The sequence below is a fragment of the Lepus europaeus genome, chromosome 5, assembly GCF_033115175.1.
Source record: "Lepus europaeus isolate LE1 chromosome 5, mLepTim1.pri, whole genome shotgun sequence".
Classification (NCBI taxonomy): Eukaryota; Metazoa; Chordata; class Mammalia; order Lagomorpha; family Leporidae; genus Lepus; species Lepus europaeus.
In genome coordinates this window covers 54335048-54359145 of record NC_084831.1, presented here as the reverse complement: position 1 = coordinate 54359145, position 24098 = coordinate 54335048, and the positions used below count along the sequence as shown (strand labels likewise).

The 24098-nt window shown below is 38.1% G+C and overlaps 1 protein-coding gene across 2 annotated transcripts in view; it reads left to right on the top strand.

The window, feature by feature from the left end:
• DOCK7 (dedicator of cytokinesis 7) overlaps positions 1-24098 on the top strand; it is a 248232-nt gene that overhangs the window by 76276 nt on the left and 147858 nt on the right. For both annotated transcript variants that reach the window (XM_062191451.1, XM_062191452.1), the window contains exons 13-14: positions 343-436; positions 1083-1245. In XM_062191451.1, coding sequence (XP_062047435.1) covers positions 343-436; positions 1083-1245 — 257 coding nt within the window. The remainder of the gene's footprint in view (positions 1-342; positions 437-1082; positions 1246-24098) is intronic.

Below are 24098 nucleotides of genomic sequence, written 5' to 3'. Positions count from 1 at the left end.
CTGAGCCAGGTGGAAGCCAGGAGCTTTATTTGAGTCTTCCCACATGGGTGGCAGGGAACAAAGTACTTGGGCCATCTTCCCCTGCTTTTCCCAAACCATACTAGCAGGGAGTTAGATAGGAAGTTGAGCAGCCGGGATATGAACCAGCAACCATATGGGATGGCAGCATCACAGGCAGTGGCTTTACCACAGCACTACCCTCAAGATGATATTTCTCCTCATATTAACTTTTCATTCTGGTCATATTGTAATCATAAGTCCATGATTATTAACAAGTGATTTAAATTTATTTCTTATCCACTGTTTGGTTTTATTGAATACTTTTCCCTCTATCTGAAATAGGAGGGAGATCGCTTAAGTGATGAAGATCTGTACAAATTCCTTGCTGACATGAGAAGGCCATCGTCTGTTTTACGGCGACTAAGACCTATCACAGGTATTTTCAAATTTTAAGTAGACACGACTACAACTGTTATCATAACTAATTTGTTGTATAGTTTTTAATCAGATATTTTGTGCATTTTTTGATATGCAAGCCTGTCTGCCTTTTTCATCTCATTAGCTATTATGTAATCTGTTTGGATGCAGGACTCAACAATTTTGAAAATTTCAATACTAAAATGAGATTATAAATAATATCACTTAAAATGTATGTGAATTCAGAAACAGATTCATATTCTGATCAGAGCAAACCATTCCATAATAAAACTGTTTTGGAGTCTGCCATGCTAAAATTAAATCATTTCATCTTTAAAATGTTGGCTTGTTCCTATACTAAATCCCTGTCTCTTTATTCTGTTTAGTGCTACTGTTGCTGCTGCTGCTGCTTCTTTCTTTTCTTTTTTTTTGACTTGTTTTTTTCTTCCTTCCTTCATTTAGAAAACATTGGTTATTTTACATGTGTTTATGGAAACTTCTAGATTTGGTAAAGTGAAGTGAAAAAGTCTAAGAGGGTAGTATTAGCTTCTGTAGTATTCTCCTAATATTTCTTGAACAAATAGGATCTAAATCCTTCAAAAAACATTTTACTACGATGTTTTTTATTATGTTTACATAGTTTTTATAATATATTTCATATGCAGCTCAACTGAAGATAGACATTTCTCCTGCTCCTGAAAATCCTCATTATTGCCTCACCCCGGAGCTGCTTCAAGTGAAGCTTTACCCCGACAGTAGAGTTAGACCTACAAGGGAAATTTTAGAGTTTCCAGCCAGGGATGTCTATGTTCCAAACACTACTTACAGGTAAGAGACTTCTGGAATAAGATACTGTGTTTTCCAATGTTAAAGTAGAGCTAGAGTGAAAATCTCCAAAAATCTGAGGTAGCTTTGTTATGTATTCCATCCCTAATGACACAGTTTTATTAATTGCTATGATGTATTAAACGTTACAGTGTAGAAGTTATAATGTTAATTACCTTACTTGTATTTTCTTAATTAAGCCTCATAGTTTGAGGTGGGTGTTACTTCATTTTAGAGATGATTAGAAGGAGGAATAAAGAAGTTTAAAATTTTCTGTGAATCACACTTCACTGTGAGGGTGCTAGCATTTGATTCCTGGGCTGTGAGACTCAAACATTTGAACTCCTAAGCACTGTACTATATTTCCTTAAATGTTTTGATTAGCAGAACCTAGCACGAAACATGAATCAAATTTATATGGCTGCCTCATGTTCTAACAATTAACTAGCAGAATCTGTTGAGTATATATGAGCTAGAGAATTCCTGACATGAAGTTGTTGTGTATATAGCTTTTCAGGCTGAACACTGCACCACCCCAAGGGGTACTATTTGGGTATACTCAAGGTGAATTATGCTCATTGTATTTGTGAGTGCTGAGACCTGATCTGACATGTCTCCTGGGATATCCAATAGGGCAGCTCAGACAGAAGATTCTGAAACAGAACTTCTTTAGTGTCATCCAAGTTTTCCTTCCCCTAGTATGTTTAACCACTGTTTACTGAGTTTCTGAGGCCAAAATTTGTGGAATCCTAATGATTTCTCTCCTTTTCTACTCTTTGCATTTACCTCAATACTTTTTAGCCTTCTACTTTTTAAAAATTCTAGTCTGAATCACTATCTAGATCAACACTTTTACATAGAAATGTGATGGAAACCACATTTGTAATTTAAAATTTTAGCATTGATACATTAAAAATAAACAGTTAAAATTAATTTTAATCATATTTTAATCTAGTATATAAAATATTATCATCTTAGCATGTAATTAATATAAACATTATTGATATATTGCTTTTTCCCCCTTTTTGATAGTTTTCAAAATATGATGTATAGTTTATTTTAAAGAACATTTTGGTCCACATGAGCCACATTTCAAATGCTTAATATTGTTTCAGGCTAGCGACTACAATATTGAACAGCTGATAGCAAATTTTACCATGCTTGTTGATTTAATCATTTTGTTTTTGCCTCCTCCCACCATCTCAAATTTTCAAAATTTCAGCTGGAGAGACCTTTAAAACTTGTAAGCAGTTCATTTATTCCTCTTTCTGGAACCTTCCAATGGCTTCCATTATAAGCAGAAAAAATAATTCATTTTTTTCTAATAGTCCAAGATTCTTTATGATCTGGTTCCTGTCTTTTTCTTGCATTATATCCTAGTATTCCCTGTTTTGCTCAGTTCATTTTAGACTCACTGACCTTTTTCTTCATCCTTGAACAAGAAAAATTCAATTCTTCCTAAGATTTTTCCATTTTCCTTTCTCTCTGCCTGTTTTGTTTTTCCCTACTACTAAACTTGGCTTGGTTTCTTACACAGACATAGTCTGTTTAAATATCACTACCTGTAGAAGCTCACCTTCATCATCTTGGCTATGAAGGTCCACTGCTTCCATCTTCCAGTTCTCACTGTCTTATATATTTATCATTATTGAGTGTCATAATATGCAATTATTATACACACATCTTTCTCATTTGTATGTAATTACCATAGGAATAGGGACTTTCTGTTTTGTTTACCACTTTATTTCCAACATCTGTAATGGTATCCTACCATATAGAAAGTACATAACAAATATTTCAGTTGGAGTTAAGAAATTAAAGAACTCTGGGAGAGGAGCCGGCACTGTGGCGCAGTGGATTAAAGTCCCAGTCTGCAATGCCAACATCCCATATGGGTACCAGTTCCATTTTCCACTTCTGAAACAGCTCCCTGCTAATGTACCTGGGAAAGCAGCAGAGGATGATCCAAGTTCTTGGGTCCCTGGACCAACATGGGATACCTAGAAGATGTTTCTGGCTCCTGGCTTGGGATCAGCGCAGCTCCTGCCATTGCAGCCATTTGGGGAGTGAACCAGCAGATGAAAGACCTCTCTCTCTTTCTCTACCTCTCTCTGTAACTACCTTTCAAATAAATAAAATAAATCTTAAGAAAAATGGGATAATAGGGTTTAGAGGCAGATAGTCGAGGCTGTGATTTGACTTAGGGCAAATTGCTTCATTTATTGACCACTCAGTTTTCATACTAATAAAACATGAAGTTATAATACCCATGTTTTCTTGAAATGCTACAGAGCTCAAAGAAATACATGTAATTGATACTTAATATATGTTAAGTAACTGGAGGTTCTAAACAAGATGCTAAAGAATATGTGCAAATAATCTCACTTTTCAAAGAAATACAGATTATTCTGCAAATTGTATACGGTTTAAGAAGATCTAGACTAAGAAGTTATTTTATTTGCATAATCCAAGATTATTGAGCAGTTTAGAGGTTATCAACTCTACTTCTTATCCAGTACAGTATTTTCATCTAGAGCATCCTTAACTTGTGCTTTTTTCTTTTTAAGGAATTTATTAATACAATAGATTCTCAGAATCATAGCAAATGCATGATAATTACTACAACATAATTCTGATGTGAATGTGTTATTAATACAAAAAACAGATTCAATGTAGTTCATAGATACAATTCTAAGAATAGTTCCCTATTCTTCCTTGCCTCTCTCCTTCTTTCCTTTTCTTTTTTAAAGATTTATTTCTTTGAAAGGCAGAATTACAGGAAGAGGGGGAGAGACAGGGAGAGAGGTGGTGGGGAGGGAGTGAGGGAGAGAGGTCTTCCATCTACTGGTTTCACTCCCTAGATGGCTGCAACATCCAGGGCTGGGCCAGGCTGAAGACTGGAGCCAGGAACTCTGTCTGGGTCTCTCATGTGGGAGGTAGGGGCCCAAGTACTTGGGCCATCTTCTGCTGCTTTCCCAGGCACATTAATAGGGAGCTGGATTAGAAGTAGAGCAGTCATGACTCCAACAGACTCCCATGTGGGCTGTCAGTTATGCAGGTGGTAGCTTGACCCACTATTCCATAACACCAGCCCCTCCTATCCTTCCTCCCTCCATCTGTTCGTTCTTTCCTTCCTTCTTAATTTCTGAGATAACATATTTTTAATTTACATTATAGTCAAAGGCTTAATATTCCACTAAATAAACATTCTACAAATAAAACATAAAAAAGACCATGATTCAGCAGGAATAAAGGCAAGGTCCATAAATAATAATCAAGTGAAAAATGTGCATTTCACTATTACATAATAAATTTTAAAATAACCACAGATCATTAAAACTATAGTTCCTAATCATTGGCTTGACAAAGATGTAAAAAAAGTTTGACAAAACTGTATTTGTAGCAATACTAATACACCCAGGCATTTATTTCTTTTTTTGTTGTTTTTGCTTTTTCTTTTTGAATTTTAGCTCCCATGAGTAAGGAAGAACATGCAGTATTTGTCTGTATGTGTCCAGCTTATTTCACTTAACATGATGTCCTTCAGTTGCATCCATGTTGATACAAATGGTAGAATTTCATTCTTTTTTATAGCTGAATAATATTTCATTGTTTATATACCACATTTTCTTCATCCATCCTTCTGATGATGGACACCTTGATTGAGTCCGTATTTTGGCTACTTTGAACAAAGCTGCTATAAACATGGTGGTGCTGGTATCTCTTGGATATAATGTTTTCATGTCTTTTGGGTATCTGCCCAGTAGTAGGATTACTGGATCATATGGCGTGTCTATTTCCAGTTTGCTAAGAAATTTTCATGCTACTTTCCACAGTGGCTGCTTTAATTTACATTCCAACCAGTAGTATGTAACTGTTCCTCTTTCTCCACATCCCCCCCTAGCATTTGTTACTCTCTCTTTTGGATAATAGCCATTCTGAGAGGGGTGAGGTAGTATCTCATTTTTCATTTATTTGCTGGTTATTGTACTCTGTTTTTTTTTTTTTGAGAACCGTTTATTGAGGTCCTTTGCCCATTTCTTAACTGGATTGGTTGGTTTTATTGTTGTTGAGTTTTTTGAGTTGGTGGTATATTCTGGAAGTTAATCCTTTATTGAAAAGGTAGCTTGCAGGCCGGCGCTGCGGCTCAATAGGCAGAGTTTTGAAAGGCAGAGTTACAGAGAGAGAGGGAGAGACAGAGACAGAGATCTTAAATCTGCTGATTCACTCCCCAAATGACATCAACGACTGAAGCTGGGTGGTTCAGGAGCCAGGAGCTTCTTCTTGGTCTCCCACGTGGGTGCATGGGCCCTACTTGGGCCATCTTCTGCTGCTTTCTCAGGTTGCCTTAGCAAGCTGGATCGGAAGTGTAGCAGCCAGATCTCAAACCCGCACCCGTGTGGGATGCCAGTTTTGTTGGCAGCTGCTTTACCCACTACACTACACACTGGCCTTTCTTTTTCAGTTTTAACCAGTGTATATTGACTGTTATAGAAGATGAACAAATAGCTCTTAGATCCTCTGCCACCCTCAGAATAATACGTAGATTTGTCATATCTTCATTTTCCAAATCAAGTTGCATGTCAGTTTTTCTTGAAATCAGTGTTAACTTTTTACGTATTTTTGATCATTGTATAACATAGACAACTAAGCCATGTAGATTTTTTTCTCATTTTTACAAAATATTTATTTATTTATTTATTTGTTTATTTGAAGAGTTACACAGAGAGAGAAGGAGAGGCAGAGAGAGAAGTCTTCCAAGCCTCTGGTTCACTCCCCTATTGGCCACAAAGCTGGAGCTTTTGTTGTTGTTGATGTGTGGATATGATACTTGTATATACAATGTGCAAGTTATTTTCATTTAAATTAGTGTTTTCAGTCTCATAGAAATCTTATGAATTATATAATTATGATAATATTATCTCTACTCCATGTTAGAAAAGTAAGACTGAGTTAAAAGATTTTAAAAGATTGATTTAGATCTGAATCTTTGTGTTCTTTACTTTTTACTTTTTATTTATTTATTTTCTTAAAGATTTATTTATGGCCGGCACCGCAGCTCAATAAGCTAATCCTCTGCCTGCGGCGCCGGCACAACCGGATGGATTCTAGTCCCGGTCAGGGTGCTGGTTCTGTCCCATTTGCTCCTCTTCCAGTCCAGCTCTCTGCTGTGGCCTGGGAATGCAGTGGAGGATGGCCCAAGTGTTTGGGCCCTGCACCCGCAAGGGAGACCAGGAGAAACACCTGGCTCCTGGCTTTGGATCAGCGCAGTGCGCAGGCTGCAGCAGCCATTGGGGGGGTGAACCAAAGGAAAAAAAAAAAGGAAGACTTTTCTCTCTCTCTCTCTCTTACTGTCCACTCTGCCTGTCCAAAAAAAAAAAAAGATTTATTTATTTTCTTGAAAGGTAGAATTACAGAGAGAGAGAGAGAGAGAGATATTGGTTCATTCCCAAATGGCTGCAATAGCTGGGCTGGTTCAGGCTGAAGCCAGGAGCTCAGAACTTCATCTGAGTCTTCTATGTAGGTGGCAGGGCCTCCATCACGCTGGACATCTGTTGTTGCTTTCCCAAGTACATTAGCAAGGAGCTGGACAGGAAGTGGAGCAACAGGGACTTGTACCAGCTCTCATATGGGATTCTAGCATTGCAAGTGACAACTTAACTGTTTATACCATAATACAGCCCCATGAATCCTGGTTCTCTTTAATTTTTTTACGTATTTCATCCATTGGGGTGGTAGGACAGTTAACATTTATAATTATATAATAAATATGACTAAAATTAAAATATTTTTCTCTAGTTACTAGATAATTGCCACAGTTTTAGTATACCAAGCCTAAACACCTTTGTTTGTAATGTATTTATCTCAAAATCTGCATCATTATCTATTAAATTATTACTTAATAATTTTTCTTATAGTTAATCTAATTGTAATGCTGGGATAAATGACATTCCTAAGGTGTCAAACCTTTGAATTAGTAGAAACAATTTCCAATATAGAAAATCTAAACATCTTTCAGAATTTTAATGGTGAGGTAGAGCGCTCATAGCAAGTGAGAAAATGCCTTTCTCAGTAAGATTGTGCATTGTCTCTTCTTCAGTATGTATTCAGTATTAATATATCGTCCTCTATTGGAAGAAATGAAAAGTTAATATAGAAATATTTTATTAGGTTTATATTTATCTAAGTTACTATTCTAACACTGATGTGTTAGAAATTATATATATGTATGGGTTGCCATGCAGTGTTTCCATACATGTATGTACTGTATAGTGTCCAATCAGAGTAAACATATCTCTTTCTTCAAACATTCAACATTGCATTATGATGGAAACATTCAAAATCCTTTCTTCTAGTTTTTTTTTTTTTTTCAAGAGAAACATACAGTGCATGAATATTATTTACAGTCCTGCTGTTTTGTGTAATAGAATATAGGAACTTCTTACTCCTGTGTAACTGGAACTTGAAACAACTGTTTGTTTCCTGCTGTCCCCCAACTCTTGCCAGCCTTTGGTACCCACCATTATACTCTTAATTTCTATGAGTTCAACTTTTTTATAATCCACATGTAAGTGAGATCATGTCATACTTGTCTTTCTGTGTCCAGCTTATTTCATTAGTACAATGACCTCTGGTTCTATCTGTGGTATTACAAATGACAAGATTTCATCCTTTTTGATGGTTGAATATGTTATTGTGTATATGCATTACATTTTCTTTATACATTCATCAGTTGATGAACACTTAGTTTGTATCCATTTTTTTACTATTGTGAATAATGCTGCAGCAAATATGGGAGTGCAGCTGTCTCTTAGAGTGATTTCAATTCTCTTGGAAATGAATGTTTCTAATAATAGAATCGCTGGATCATATAATAGCTCTATTTTTAGTTTTTTGAGGCGTTTCCACACTTTTGCACAATGACTTTCCTAATTTACAGTCTCACCAACAGTGTTACATGTGGCTTTTATTATGCTGAGGTATATTCCTTTTTATACCTAATTTGTTCAGATTTTTTGTCATGGCAGGATGTTGGATTTTATCGAATGGCCTTCCTATATATATTGAGGTGACCAAATGCCTTTATTTGAAAGGCAGAGAAGAGAGAGAACAGAGAAAGCGATCTTCTGTTCATTAGTACTTCCCTTAGGTTCTAAATCAGCCAGGGCTGTGCTGGGTTGAAGCCAGGAGTCTGAAACTGCATCCAGGTCTCCCTGTGGGTAGCAGAGACCCGAGTACTTCAGCCGTCATCCATTGCCTCCCAGAGGGCCCATTAGCAGGAAGCTGGATGGGAAGCAGGAAGCTGAGATTCAAACCAGATACTTTGATAGGGGATACTGATGTCCCAAGCAGCAGCAAAACCAACACACCTTCCCCAGTCATATTATGTACTGTATTCTGTTGATGTGGTATGTCCTATTAATTGATTTGTATATTAAAGCATTCTTGTGTCCTATGATGAATCCCACTTGATCATGGTAAATAATCTTTTTGTGTTGTTATGTTGGTTTACTAGTATTTGTTGAGGATGTTTACATCTATGATCATCAAGGATATTGGCCTGTAATTTTCTTTTCTTGTGTTCTTGTCTGGTTTTGGTATCAAGGTGATGCTGGCTTTGTGAAAAAGAATTCCTAAAAGTAGAATAATTTGGAATAATTTAAGAAAAATTGGTGGTAATTCTTCTTTAAATGTTTGATGGAATTCAGCAGTGAAAACTTCTGGTCATGGGCTTTTTTTTGACATGAGAATTTTTATTGCTGATTCAGTCTTGCTCATTTTATTGATTGGTTTAGGTATTACATTTTTGGGGGGCTGGTGCTGTAGCATAGTATGTTAAACCTCCACATGCAGCTCCAGCATCCCATACAGGCCCTGGTTCAAGTCCAGCAGTTCCATTTGCCATCTAGCTCCCTACTGACGTCCTTAGGAAAGCGGTGGAAGATGGCCCAAGAGCTTGGGCCCCTGCACCCACATCTGGATCCTGACTTCAGATCGGCCCAGCTCTGGCCATTGTGGCCATCTAGAGAGTGAACCAGTGGATGGAAGATCAGTTGATCTCTCTTTCTCTTTCTCCCTCTCTCTCTCTCTCCCTCTCTCTCTCTCCCTCTCTCTTTCTCCCTCCCTCCCTCCCTCTGTAACTCTTCCTCTCAAATAGATGAATAAATCTTTTTTAAAAGTGTTACATTTCTTGGTTCAATTATGGTAAGATATATGTTTCTAGGAATTTGTTTCCTTTAAGTTATTGGTGCTATATACACATTCATAATAATCTTTAATAATCCCTTGTCTTGGGGCCAGCGTTGTAATGTAGAGGTTAAAGTCACTGCCTGTGGTGCTGTTTTTTTTTTTTTTTTTTAAATCTTTTTTATTTCTGTGGAGTCAGCTACAATATCTTCCTTTTCAAATTATTTGAATCTTCTCTTTTTTTTCCTAGTCTAAAGATTTGTCCATTTTGTTTATCTTTTCAAAGAACTAGTTCCTTGTTCCTTGAGTGTGTGTTTGTGTTTGTGTGTATGTGTAGTCTTTTAAAATCTCTATTTCATTTATTTCTACTCCAAATTTTATTATATGTTTCCTTCTACTAATTTTGGGTTTAATTTGGTCTAATTTTTCTAATTCCTTAAGGTGTAAAGATAATGTTTGAGGCTTTTTGCTTTTTTCATGAAAGCATTGATTGCTATTCCCGCTTAGTCCTGCTTTTTATATGTCTCATAGGTTTGGATATGTTCCCATTTTTGTTACTTTCTTTTTCAAAAAGATTTATTCTGTTTATTTGAAAGGCAAAATTGTACTTGGATTTCCCTGATAACTAGTGATCCTGAACATTTTTTCATGAATCTGTTGGCCAATTTGTATTTCATCCTTTGCCTATTCATGCACGTTCTTTGCCCATTTCTTCACTGCATTATTTTTGTTGTTGTTGTTGTTTGTTTCTTGAGCTCCTTATATATTTTAGATATTATTCCTTTATCAAATGAATAGTTTACAAATATTTTCTCTTATTCTTTTGGTTGCCTCTTTATTGAGTGTTTCTTTTGCTGTGTTAAAGCTTCTTTGCTTGAAGTAATCACATTTGTTTATTTTTGCTTTTATTGCTTGTGTTTCTGGGGTCTTATCTAAGAAGTCTGCCTGGTCCATGTCTTGGCAGTGTTTCCCCTATTTTTCCTCTAATAATTTGATGGTTTCAGATTTTAGGTTTAGATCCCTGATCCATTGTGAGTTTATCTTTATGTGGAGTATAAGGTAGGGGTCTTGTTTCATACTTTAGCATACACTAAAAATTTCATACACTGAGATGCAATTTTCCCCAACACCATTTGTAGAAGAGACTGTCCTTTCTCCAGGGAGTTATTTTAGCTTGTTTGTCAAAGATTACTTTGTTGTAAATGTATGAATTAATTTCTGGGGTTTCTAATTTGTCCCATTGGTCCACATGTCTATTTTTGTGTCATTACCATGCTGTTTTGATTATAATGATTTTTGTTTTTAATATTTGCTGAGATTTATTTTGTGATAAAACATACAATCTGTCCTAGAGAATATTCTGTGTACTGTTGGGAAGAATATGTAATCTTCAGCTATTAGAGCATTCTGAAGATGTTTGTTAGGTTCAGTTGGATCTCGGGTGTAATTTCACTCCTCTGTTTCCTTTTTTAGCTTCTTTGTGGATAATCTATTTTTTAGAGTGGGTGTTAAAATTTCTTCTTTTTTTTTTTTAATTTTTTTTGACAGGCAGAGTGGACAGTGAGAGAGAGAGATAGAGAGAAAGGTCTTCCTTTTGCCGTTGGTTCACCCTCCAATGGCCGCCGCGGCCGGCGCGCTGCGGCCGGCGCACCGCGCTGTTCCGATGGCAGGAGCCAGGTGCTTCTCCTGGTCTCCATGGGGTGCAGGGCCCAAGCACGTGGGCCATCCTTCACTGCACTCCCTGGCCACAGCAGAGAGCTGGCCTGGAAGAGGGGCAACCGGGACAGGATCAGTGCCCCGACTGGGACTGGAACCCGGTGTGCCAGCGCCGCAAGGTGGAGGATTAGCCTGTTAAGCCACGGTGCCGGCCTAAAATTTCTTACTATTACCATACTGGAGATTCTCTCTCTCTTTAACTTTATTAATATTTACTTTATGTATTTTGGTGTTCTGATATTGGGTGCATATATATCAACTGGTATTATTTCCTCTTGCTGGATTAAATTCTTCATTGTTATACAATGACCTTCCTTGTCTCTTTTTATTACTCTTGGTTTAAAATCTATTTTAGATTTCTTTTTAGATGTTTATTTATTTGAAAGGCATAGTTACAGAGAGACGAAAGGAGAGACAGATCTTCCATCTGCTGATTCAGTCCCCAAGTGGCTGCAAAGGCCAGGATTGGGCCAGGCTAAAGCCAGGAGCCCAGAGCTTCTTCTGGATCACCCATGTGGGTGCACTTGGGCATCTTCCACTGCTTTCCCAGGCCATTAGCAGGGAGCAGGATCCCAAGTGGAGCAGCCGAGACTCAAACTGTCGCCAACCTGGGGTGCTGCCGCTGCAGGTGGTGACTTCACCCACTGCAGCACAGCACTGGCTCCTAGAAGTAGGATTTCTAAAGCCATGCTCCTTCCAGGATGCTGACCAGACTATCTCCCCTCTGCTTGTCTCATCCCAACCTAGGGTAACTCAGATGTCATCACTGTCACTCACTCACATGAAAAAACGGTCAAGTTTCCTGCTTTTAAAAAAAAGTCCCATTCTTTTATTTTTTTTATTTTTTGGACAGGCAGAGTTAGACAGTGAGAGGGAGAGAGAGACAGAGAGAAAGGTCTTCCTTCTGCTGGTTCACCCCCCACATGGCCACTATGGCCAGCACTGCGCCATCTGAAGCCAGGAGCCAGTTGCTTTTCCTGGTCTCCTTGCGGGTGCAGGGCCCAAGCACTTGGCCATTCTCCACTGCCTTCCCGGGCCACAGCAGAGAGCTGGACTGGAAGAGGGGCAACCGGGACAGAATCCGGCACCCCAACCGGGACTAGAACCCGGTATGCCGTGCCGCAGGCAGAGGATTAGCCTAGTGAGCCACAGCGCCGGCCAAAAAGTCCCATTCTATTTAAACTTATATTCTACTAGGGAAAGATAATATGATAAATTAGTATCTATCTTACTCATTTCATAATATATGATGTTCTTCTACAGTGAGAAAAATATTGACTTTGATGATATGACCATGATGTCAGATTTCTTTTTTTTTTTTTTTTTAAGGTTATTTATTTAAAAGAGTTACAGAGAGAATGAAAGACAGAGAGAGGTCTTCCATCTTCTCCTGTGGTTCACTCTCTAAGTGGCCATAATGGCCACATTTGAGCCAGGGAGAAGTCCGGCACCCAGAGCTTCATCAGGGTCTCCATGTAGGATGCTGGGGCCCAAACACTTAGACCATTTTCTGCTACTTTTTCCATGCCATTAGCAGGGAGCTGGATTGGAAGCAGAGTAGCAGGGATACAAATTGGAACCCACATCAGTGCTGGCGTCACAGACAATGGCTTTACCCAGTATGCCATGATACTGGCCCCTGATATTGGATTTCTTAATGCCATGGACCACTCTGTTAAAATCTGTTTCATCTAGTATAATTACAGCTACTCTTATTTTCTTTTGGATCTTCTTTACATGATTGAATTATCTCAGCTTTAGTTTGGGGATGTCTATCTGTCCTTCATCTCTATAGGAACACTTTACTAGTAAGATATTCTTGGGTGGCATTTATTTTCCTTCAGTGCTGTAAAAGTTTTATCCCAGTGCCTCTTTTTCCATAACATGCCTCTTGAGAAATCTGCAGTCAGGTGAATTGAGACTCCTTCATGTTATTTGTTTCTTCCCTTTTACAGCTTTGAAAATCCTTCTTTTACCTTTAGCCTTAGAGAGCCTGTTATTGTGTGTCTTGGGGTAGACTTGATTGAGTTGAATCTGACTGCAAAGCAGTCACTTCTGAAGTGACTTCTGAAGTCACTTCTGCCTTTTCAGTGTATCTTTCTCTAGATTTGGGGTGTTTTATGTTATTAACTCTTTTTTTAAGATTTATTTATTTATTTGAAAGTCAGAGTTACACAGAGAGTGAAGGCGAGGCAGAGAGAGAGAGGTCTTCCATCTACTGGTTCACTCCCCAATTGGCTGCAACAGCTGGAGCTGCACCAGTCCAAAGCCAGGAGCTAGGATCCTCTTCCGGGTCTCCCACATGGGTGCAGGGACCCAAGGACTTGGGCCATCTTGTACTGCTTTCCCAGGCCATACCATAGAACTGGATTGGAAATGGAGCAGCCGGGACTTGAACCAGTGTCCATATGGGATGCTGGCACTGTACACCACAGTGCCGGCCCCTGTTATTAACTCTTTAAATATGCTATCTCTGCCTTTAGCATTCTCAAGTCCATCTTGATCTCCAGTTACTTGGATATTTCATCTTTTTATGATGTCTCAAAGTTCCTATAAGCTTTCATCATTCTTTTTGGTTCTTTTTTCCTCCTCTATTGTATATTTTCAAATAGCCTATCTTCAAGCTTATTGATTCTTTCTTCTGTTTGATCTGTTCTGCTGTTTTTTTTTTTTTTTAATGTTGCTTAGTGTACTTATCAGTTGAAGGATTTCTTTTTGAGTTTTTAAATTAATTCCATCTATCTGCCTAATGGCTTTTAGGTAAATAATTTTTGTGTATATATTTGTATGTGTGCAGTGTTCTCTTGACATTTGTTGAGTTTCTTAAAGCAGCTATTTTACATTCTTCATCTGAACATTTTGATATCAGATCCTAGATGATCGGTTTCTGTCACCTCATTTTGTTTTTCAGGTAAAATCATGATTCCCTAAGAGTTCTTAGTGCTGGTTGGCATATGATATCATCTGCACATTGAAGAGTTAATTACTGTTTTTCCTGGTCTTTGTAACCTCATTTTGTTTGTGTCTTTCCTTTTAAGAAATTCTAAAGTAGGCCATGTATTTTTCTCTGAGCCTGTGGACACTTCTGTCACTTTGGCACTAGGTGGTGCCCTAACTTGAGGTCTGACTGTGCTGCCACTGAGTCCTTTTGTCCCAAATACATAGTTGGTTTATGGCTCAGAATGAAGCAGGAAGGCATCCAAAAAAGGGGATAGTCCATCCCTACAAGCCTCTGCCTGGGGCTGGGCAGGCCCAGACACTCAGTCCTGTGGCAACCAGTGCTGCTATACTGGATCATGTCCTATGGCCATGACCCGCCCAGACCACCACAGCACTGTGTAGATCAGTGCTCACACTGCTCTCGTCTTTCTGTTTCTGAGATGGACTCACATCCTGTGGCTGCTGCAGCTAGCCACAAGTGATACAGGTATGATGGGATGGGAACCAAGGGATTCCACTTATTCCACTTGGCTCTGGGGCAGCATCATAGATTACACCTGCAGGTCAAGTAGGCAGGCATACAGGTTAAAATTGATTAGGTTTGTGACCTGGACAACCACGCCTTTGCCATGCCCATGTGTGACCTCACGCCCTACCTGATACCTTTGCCACATCCCTGTGTGACCTCATGCCCCTACCTGGCCACACCTGGGTGCCCACCAGCCCATCAGGTTAATTAACCACTCCCCTTTGGAAGTGGGTAAAAAACCTGGGACATGGTGTGTCTGCCCCTTCCTTCTCTTATGTTTCCTGGACTCTTGCCAGGAGGGGGCTGGCTGTAGCCCTGTGCCCCCAGGGCTTGTGGCCTTCAGGCCACCTGCCCTAGCTCTCCTGGCCTAGATGCTCCTCCACATGGCTGGTTTCTGGTGCTTGGTATGAACTCAGATTTATCTTAGATAAAGCTCTCACACTCCTATGATTTCTCTCACTAAATAAAAGCCTAAAATGTACCATGCTGCCTCGTTTTTTTATGCCGATATTTAGAATTCCTCTCCAAATATTAGGTAAGAACCCTCTTGGGCTTATTAATATTGGGGATTTATTAATAAGCATATGGTGATATCATATGGCACCCCAAATTCCAGTAACATATGTGGCATCCCAGTTGGTGCTTCCGGGGAACTTTAAGGAGCCACATTTTGATATATATTTTAGGGGGACATTTTCGATATCATAGGTACTAGTCTAGGGATAGAGATTATGAGGATCTGTGCAACATTGGGTTTTATTGCCTGGCACTGAGTCCCAAGACACTGACCTGTGACTTTTTTGCTCTCTGCCCAACATTGGAGGAGGGTTGATAAAGGCAGCCCCCTGTCTGCAAAGGCTGACAGTAAGATATGTCATAAGGTACATCTCACAGTCACCAAGCTCTGCACAATCTCAGGGGTGCACAGTAGAACCAAATGGTGATGATACATGCCCAGACAAGTCCATCTCAGCAGAATACAGTTGTCTACCTGATGCCTTGGAAAGTCCAGAGGTAAAGACCTTGGTCTGGGTGTCACAGCTGTGGCAGTTCTGCTGTTAGCTCCAAAGTGAGAATCCAAAGTTCCCTTTCCTGGCCCTACTTCCAGCAGCTGGAATCTTGCTCTGCTGTAGGGCCTTTGTTGGGGGAGGAGTAGTGGATGTGATTCCTTAGGTGCCTGGCTTAGGGGAATCCAAAAACTCTGTTGGAGACAGGAGCCTGGGGGCAGGGGCTATGAGACCTGTTCAGCACTGGTTTTTGTCATGGCCAGCATAATAACTGGATTTCTAGTCAAAGTACTGCACTTAATTCACTCTCTCTCTCCTAAGGGTTAGGCACGGTTCCTCTCTAAGCTGTGCTACTTGGAGCTGGGAGAGAGATGATGAGGGCAACTCTTTCTTTTCTGTTTCCTTCAGTGAGTCTTGTCTTAGTGTCGTGCTAAATCTGGCACTGTGATCTCAACTGGCTTCCATCACTCTTGTGAAGGCAACTTGATGTGCAAATTGGCATCTCAGGTGGGAGATGATGACCAGATAGTCTTGCTCAGCTGCCATTTTGATCTGCCTCTGCTGGCTTTGCTTTTTCAGTCTAGGTTATTGGTATATGTGTTATATGTGTTGGTAGCTCTATACAATAGCTTGTTTGTTGGATTTACTTTCAGATTTTATGATTGAATGCTTTGTCACTTGAAGGTTGGTGTAGGTAAGGCTGATAGTTAAAAAAACAAACTATAGTTTCTATTCTGGAAGTAAACGTTTCAAGGATAAAAATGCATCATAGCATATTAGTTTGAGAATGATCTGGAGGTATCACTTAATATGTCTCAATGCCTTAGTTTGGGCCATATCTAAACATTGTATTAATTACATAATTGATACTCATTCCAGACATTATCAGTGAAAATAATGTTTTAGGGGCCAGCACTGTGGCATAGCAGGTAAAGTTGCTGCCTGCAGTGCTGGCATCCCATATGAGCACTGGTTTGAGTCCCAGCTACTCGACTTCTGATCCAGCTCTCTGCTGTGGCCTAGGAAAGCAGTAGAAGATGGCCCAAGTGCTTGGGCCCCTGCACCCATGTGGGAGACATGGAAGAAACTCCTGACTTCCAGCTTTGGATAAACGCAGCTTCGACCATTGTGGCCAATTGGAGTGAACCAGCTGTTGGAAGACCTCTCTCTCTGTGGCTCTCCTTCTCTCTCTGTGTAACTTTGACATTCAGATAAATAAATAAATCTTTAAAGAAAATAACATTTTAGACAAAAAGTTTTTTTAAATAATAATTTTTTAGACCTGTAAAGCAGAACAGTTCTCTCTCTTGAGTGCAGTTTATTCACAAGGAATACTAGAACTGGCTAAATTAATCAAGAAGATTAGACTTACTCCTATTTAACATTCATTGAATATGAGTATTACTTTAGGCTTTAATATTTTTGCTCAAAATAAGTTATTTCAGATTAGTATTTTATAAATATTAGTCCTGCTTATTTACAGCTTTTAAAGAAGTCATGTAAAATCTTTAACAATTAACAGACATTGATAAATGCTAATATAGGATGTCAGGGTTACTAAATTTCTTATTTTATGGAGAAGATCATAATACACTGTTAGTAATATGTTGCCAGTGAGCAGTTTGACACAAGAAATGTGGATTACTTGTTTTTCTTTCGGAAGACAAGAGTTACAGAGAGGCAGAGGCAGAGAGAGAGAGAGAGAAAAAGAGGTCTTCCATCCACTGGTTCTCTCCTCAAATGGCGGTAGCAGCTGGAGCTGGGCCAGGAGTCAAGAGCTTCTTCCAGTTTTGGGCCTCCTCCGTGGGTGCAGGGGCCCAAGGACTTGGGCCACCTTCTATTGCTTTCCCAGGCCATAGCAGGGAGCTGGATCAGAAGTGGAGCAGCTGCAACTCAAACCAGCGCACATATGGGATACTAGCACTGCATCACTTTGTATAGGAAAGGTGAATAGTTCTCTAGTATGGTACCTTCAGGGAAGTAAACAGTCAAATACATGGCTTTACAGAAGTGGAATTGTAGCTATTATACTTTGTTGACTTTTTTTCTGTTGTTTGCTTTTTTCCCAAAAAAACAAAACTAAAACCCTCTGTCTTTTTAAAAAGATACAATGATTAGAAAATTGGCCATTCCCTTTCAAAAAGCTCAATGTTCACTCTCCAAATTATATAAAGAAATAACGATTTTTATGTTATTTGAAATATTGTCACCATATGTATAACTAAATGAAAACTTGGAAGGAGTGCTCTTTTAATCAGTATTTTATGGCCATATTTCATTAGGAATTATCTAAAGTGAAAATTGATTGCTTTTCCTTCTTTCACCATAGGCTTAATAAAAATGCCTATATTTGAGAAATTTGTGAGGATCAAATACATGTAAAGTATATGGGGTGCGGGCACTGGGCCTCACAGTGAAGCTGCTGTTTCAGACGTCTGCATCCATACAGAGTGCTTGGGTTCCTGAGCCCGTCTTCCTGCTACTCCAGACCCGGAGAAGCAGCAGTGATGGCTGTTACAGTTGGTTACCGCCACCCTTGGCGGATCCATGGATTTAGTTCCAGGCTTCCGACTTTGGTCCTTTCCCAGCCATAGCCTCCACAGGCCTGTGAGGAATGAACCAGCAAATAATGCATTCTTTCTTTCTCTGTAAATTGAACAGTGTATGGCACAGATACTTGATAGGAATTTGCCATATTGTTAGCATTGATTTTGTTAGATTACATTTACTCATGTGTTACACAACTCGACATAGATTGGTGTGGAAAGCATGAGGGGACTGGGTTTCTGGGCTGTTAAATTGGATAAAAGGAAGATTTTAGAGGGAATTCATCAAGACAATGTAGTCCTGCTTTGTGTTATGACTTAGTCCTTCAGTTCCAACCAAATCATATAAGTTGCTTATTCTACTTAATACTATTTGATAGCTAATGTTTTTAAGAATTTATCATTTTTTAAAAAAAATTTGAGTGTCTAGAAAACCTAGCATAGTTATAAATAATTTTGGAATTATAGGAGAGAATATTTGACAACCTCAACAGATAATAGCTAACATAGAGGATCACCAGTAATTTACAGAAAATTCCATAAATATTGGCTCATAACAATAATTTCTAGTTTATCTGGATGTGTCTTGCTTTCTTAGAAAAAATAGGCTAAGTATTAATTTCTGCTTATACATGGCAGCAATCATTATACAAATCTATATGTGTGCAGGTTCATAGTGAGTAATGATAAGAAAATATAATTGGCACTAGGGATTTTTTAATTTATATGTGGCCATTCATTATCTCATTAACTCTGTGTAGCAGCTTGTACAGAACCAAAATGATTTCCCTGTTTTGTAGATTAAAAAGCTGAAATCCCAGAAGGTTAAAAAACTAGGAATGTGATCATTTTTATGAGAGTTTTAAGAAAATATTTGCACATTATATTTTATTTTGGTAAGAAACTTGAAAAAATATAAGGGGTATCCTTGGGGCAAAAAAGATAAGAATCTGCATAGAAGGAGAATGAATGGGCATGACTGAAGCAATATTTGACTGAGATGAGAAGCCACAGGATAAAGAACTATATTCTGAAACTGAAAAGTTTCCTGTTACTTAACACCTTTCACTTCCAATTTTTATGTTAATTATTAACTTAGAGAAGCCTGTCTTCAAGTTATATTTTAATTCAATTTGTTAAATAAAAAATTCAGTTTGTTTATTTTACATATGTATGTATGTGTGCATATACACATGTGTATTCATATATATACACAAACACACACACATAGATTTAAATGTACTTTTAAAGACATTGAGATTTCTTAAAGACATTTAAAAAGCTATGATTAAACTATTAACAGGGATGGGAATTTGATGCAGTTGTTAGATTGCCTCTTGGTACTCCCATAACCCAAATCAGAATGCTGATTCTACTTGAAGTTCAGCTTTCTGCTGATGCAAACATGGGAGATGGCAGATGATGGCTTGTGTACTAGGGTCTCTGCTACCCACAGGGGAGACCTGGATTGAGCTCATGGCTCCTGGCTTCAGCCTGATTCTTCCTTGGCTGTTGAGGTATGTGGAGAGTGAACTAGTGGGTGGAAGATCTTTTTCTTGGTCTGTCTCTTTGTCCCTTTGCCTTTCAAATAAAATGAAAATTTTAATAAAAAAAAAAAAGTAAACTATATCTTGAATGTGTTATTAAACCATGCCCAAAATTAGGGAATTTCACATTTAAATTTTCACACAAGGGTAGCCACTTATTTCTGGATAGGTTTAACCCAGGAGGAATCTAGTCTTTTCAGATCCTCCGTAAACATAATGAAGATAGACAGGTGTAATGGTAGTTTCTAGCAATCAGGGAATAAATGACATTATTTCTTATTGTACCAAACAGGTGTGTTTTACATGAAATTCTTGCTTTGACAGGGAAATATTTATTTTATTACAATATTGTGGAAGAAATGCTAGTGCAGTTTTCTACATTAAGATAACCAGAAGAAGAGCTATTTCTTGTGGAAAAAAAAATCTTTTATGGAACATCTAAAAATTAGTTAGCAGACGGTGTGCAGTGTTACTTTTTTCCCAGAATTTTACTTGACCATCACTGCTGTATTTGAGTTATGATAGATCAAGGTACATCTAATTGAGCAAATGCTTGCGTATTTTATTGGCGTTTAGTTTTAAAAACTACATTTGTTCATAGAGCACATGATATTCTTGGCAGGATTGTTAGAGTTGGCTTCTTTCCCAGCAATAGCTGTGGTTGTAATCACCTGTTGAACTTCGTATGTTTGTTTTTCTGTCTGGTTTTTTTTTTGAAAGATGATATCTAACAAATGTAGTGTTACTAAGAATGAATGCAGTGGTGCATAGCTGGTACCTGTGAGTGTGAGAAACAACCTGAAAGGATTTAGTGGATTTTGACCTGAACCTTTGCAGTTAGGAATATGCCTCATACATCTCTTAATAATTCTTAGTAGATCTGTTCCTGTAAATTAATCTGAATATAGTTTTATGCTTTTTATTATGGAAAATTACAAACATACCAGTGTTAATATCCATTGTCACTCTTGTTTCATCTATTGCTTGTCTGTTTTTTAAATAGTACTTAGAAGCAACTTCTAAGCATCATGTCATTGGTCTGTAAATACTGTGGAATTTACTGCTGGTCAATAAGGGCTTTAAACAAAGTAGCCATAGTAACAAATGAAATGTTTTGTGATCTCATCATAATTTTTCAATTTTTTCTCAAGTAGTTAAATATGCTTATTGTATAGTGATTTTAACCTTTCTCTTAAAATTTTGAAGAACAGCTCAGCTAGTCAACAAGTAAATGAGAACCATGTAATTAGTGTTTTTTAAAACTATGTTATATGTTGATAGGTCTATCTTTGGAGTTGAGTTCTTAATATATTTTTATGAATCCTAAGATTCTCATTTTTGAAATAATATTTTAAATGCATAAAATAAATAGTATAGCAAAGAAAATAAATTCCATTTAATTAAAATTATCAAAATATTAAAGCTGTGATTTATGTGTTTATGAATGAATTACTTAACAAGATCTAGGCTCATATCTAAAATGACCATATTTTGTAAGTATTATACAATAATGTTTTAAAGTATCAAGAATAGTTGTGGTATTAAAATATATGTGGTTACTTTAATGACAGTCCTATGTACACACTGCTAATAATGCCATGTTAAGTTTCATTCATTTATAATTAAAGGAAGTGCAAATTTCAGTTAAATGTTTGTTACTGAAAGTTGAACATTTTTCCCCCATTCAAGTTTATGCTATCTGCTGTAGAGACTATTGATCTGTGTTTTTATTTTTAGTGTTTATAGATGTCTCCAGTTATTACCAAGTACTCTTACTCTTCAGATTTTGCCCTCAATATCTCTTTTATTCTATCTGATGGTTCCTATTTTATTTTACTATAAAAACCCTTCAGTTTAAGCCTCTTGTTTCCTAAGTTTAATGTGGTCACCCAGGAGTTGTTTTTTTTTTTTTTTTTGGACAGGCAGAGTGGACAGTGAGAGAGAGACAGAGAGAAAGGTCTTCCTTTGCCGTTGGTTCACCCTCCAATGGCTGCTGCGATCGGCGCATCTCACTGATCCAAAGCCAGGAGCCAGGTGCCTCTCCTGATCTCCCATGCAGGTGCAGGGCCCAAGGACTTGGGCCATCCTCCACTGCTCCCCCCGGGCCACAGCAGAGAGCTGGACTGGAAGAGGAGCAACCGGGACAGAATCCGACACCCCACCCGGGACTAGAACCCAGTGTGCCAGCGCCGCAGGCAGAGGATTAGCCTATTGAGCCGTGGCACCGGCCATCCCAGGAGTTATTAATTAGGGGTTTGCATCTGACAGTGTTATTTTGGACTTCTAGCAGAAAGAGGAAATTCCAGAAGTAGGAGCAGACTGCGAAGAGTGCAGTTTTGTTCACCTGTCCTGAAGGCTAGAATATGTTTAGTTAAGAAGCATTGGGCCGGCGCCGTGGCTTACCAGGCTAATCCTCCACCTTGTGGCACCAGCACACCGGGTTCTAGTCCCGGTTGGGGCGCCGGATTCTATCCCGGTTGCCCCTCTTCCAGGCCAGCTCTCTGCTATGGCCCGGGAGTGCAGTGGAGGATAGCCCAAGTCCTTGGGCCCTGCACCCGCATGGGAGACCAGGAGAAGCACCTGGCTCCTGGCTTCGGATCAGCGAGATGTGCTGGCTGCAGCGGCCATTGGATGGTGAACCAACGGCAAAAAGGAAGACGTTTCTCTCTGTCTCTCTCACTATCCACTCCGCCTGTCAAAAAAAAAAAAAAAACCACAAGACTTAAAAAAAAAAAAAAGAAAGAAGAAGCATTAATACAGTTTATAAACCTAAAGGAATGGGAATAGTGAAACCCAAGATCCAGTTTTTAAAAGTATATACAATTTTTTAGAACTAAATAGGTTATAAAAACATTCAAATATAGTGTCTGACTTGATGATTATAACTCAGGGAAGTAGATTTGGCAGGGTTATTAATCTCGTACATGGGCATGGAAACTCAGGCTTGGTTGCTAATTTGAATATGGACAGCTACAACTCTGCATCTTTAAGATTATAGTCTATTGCTGTTTCACATATACCTAATCATATTATTAGATATATTACTGTTCTTGGTTCTAAATATGTGCATTTAGGAAAACAGCTTTTATATTTTAGATGGAATTCTTAATTATATTTTATATTTCCTAAAATGTCTGTGAAACCTTACCTTACAAAAGAAGATTGTGAATTCTGCTTTGATGACCTTGAACTGCACATTTCACACCAGTTGAGTAATCTTGTTCTAGTTGTTTTGCCATGAGAATACTTTGGACTTTGAGAAAGACCCATTGTTTGGTTACTTTCCTTTCAATTTTCAAAACTACTGTGCTGGATAATCAGTTTTTTGTGTGTGTGTGTGTGTGTGTATAAATGGGATGTGTATGATTTAATAATGGGCAAAAAATGGAAATTTCATTATCCTAAAACAGAATATTTAAGAATATACATTTGTAATAGGTTTTATAAGAATAAAAAGAATAGGTGCTCAGTGAATATTAATGAATACATTTTTGATTACTGAATTAATTGACTTCCTTCTGCCGTTAGGAAGAAAAGTTAGAAGCATGAAAACATGGTGATTCTAGTATGACAGAATGTGAATATTATACTACATTGAGTGATCTTAAAATTGGAACTGTGTAAATTTGGTCTCAGAAAAATTCATGCTAATTCAGAGTAACTTTTGGCTTAGGAATTTTATAATTCACTAAATTAATGCAGATTTACTATCTTTGATGCTGGTGGAATTTTTGTTACTATTTTTCAAAAGTTTTATTACTATAGTTTCAGATTTATTTTTCTGTCATATCTTTGCTTACTAAGTGCTATTTAAAGGATCCAGAGAATTTGAGGGGAAGGGGCCACCATTTTTTAGGATATTTGTCAAGGAAATGAGATGATCTGCATTATGAGTTGTAAGTAGGACCAAGGCAATCAGAAAACGAGGAGGCATTCTAGAGTAATGCAGTGCATTAAGAAAGTATTAGAGGCGATGTTTAAAACTCAGTCATTTTTTTATTAGAGTGAGAGTTTATGTTGGGCAAAAAAGGTAATTGGGGTCAGAATGTAGATGCCCCTGAATGCCCAGAAGGGATCTGAATTTTATTCTGTAGGCCTGTGCTTTTCTAATTGGGATAGGCACAGTATATGGGATATGTAAGTCCACAGGGTAAATTTGACACATCGAGGAGAATCACTTTTCTAAAAATCTTCTAAATCAATCTTCTAAAGATTGGGGGTGGAAAGGATAATTTTTGTGTGTGTGTGAAGGTGGATAGAATATAAAATATAATTTACATGCAATTTTAAGAAAATATTTTAAGATTTAAGATAAGATCCCAGTAAATTTCCAAAACAAATTTATGCTTATGGCAAACCAATTCATCCTATAATTCCAGAACTT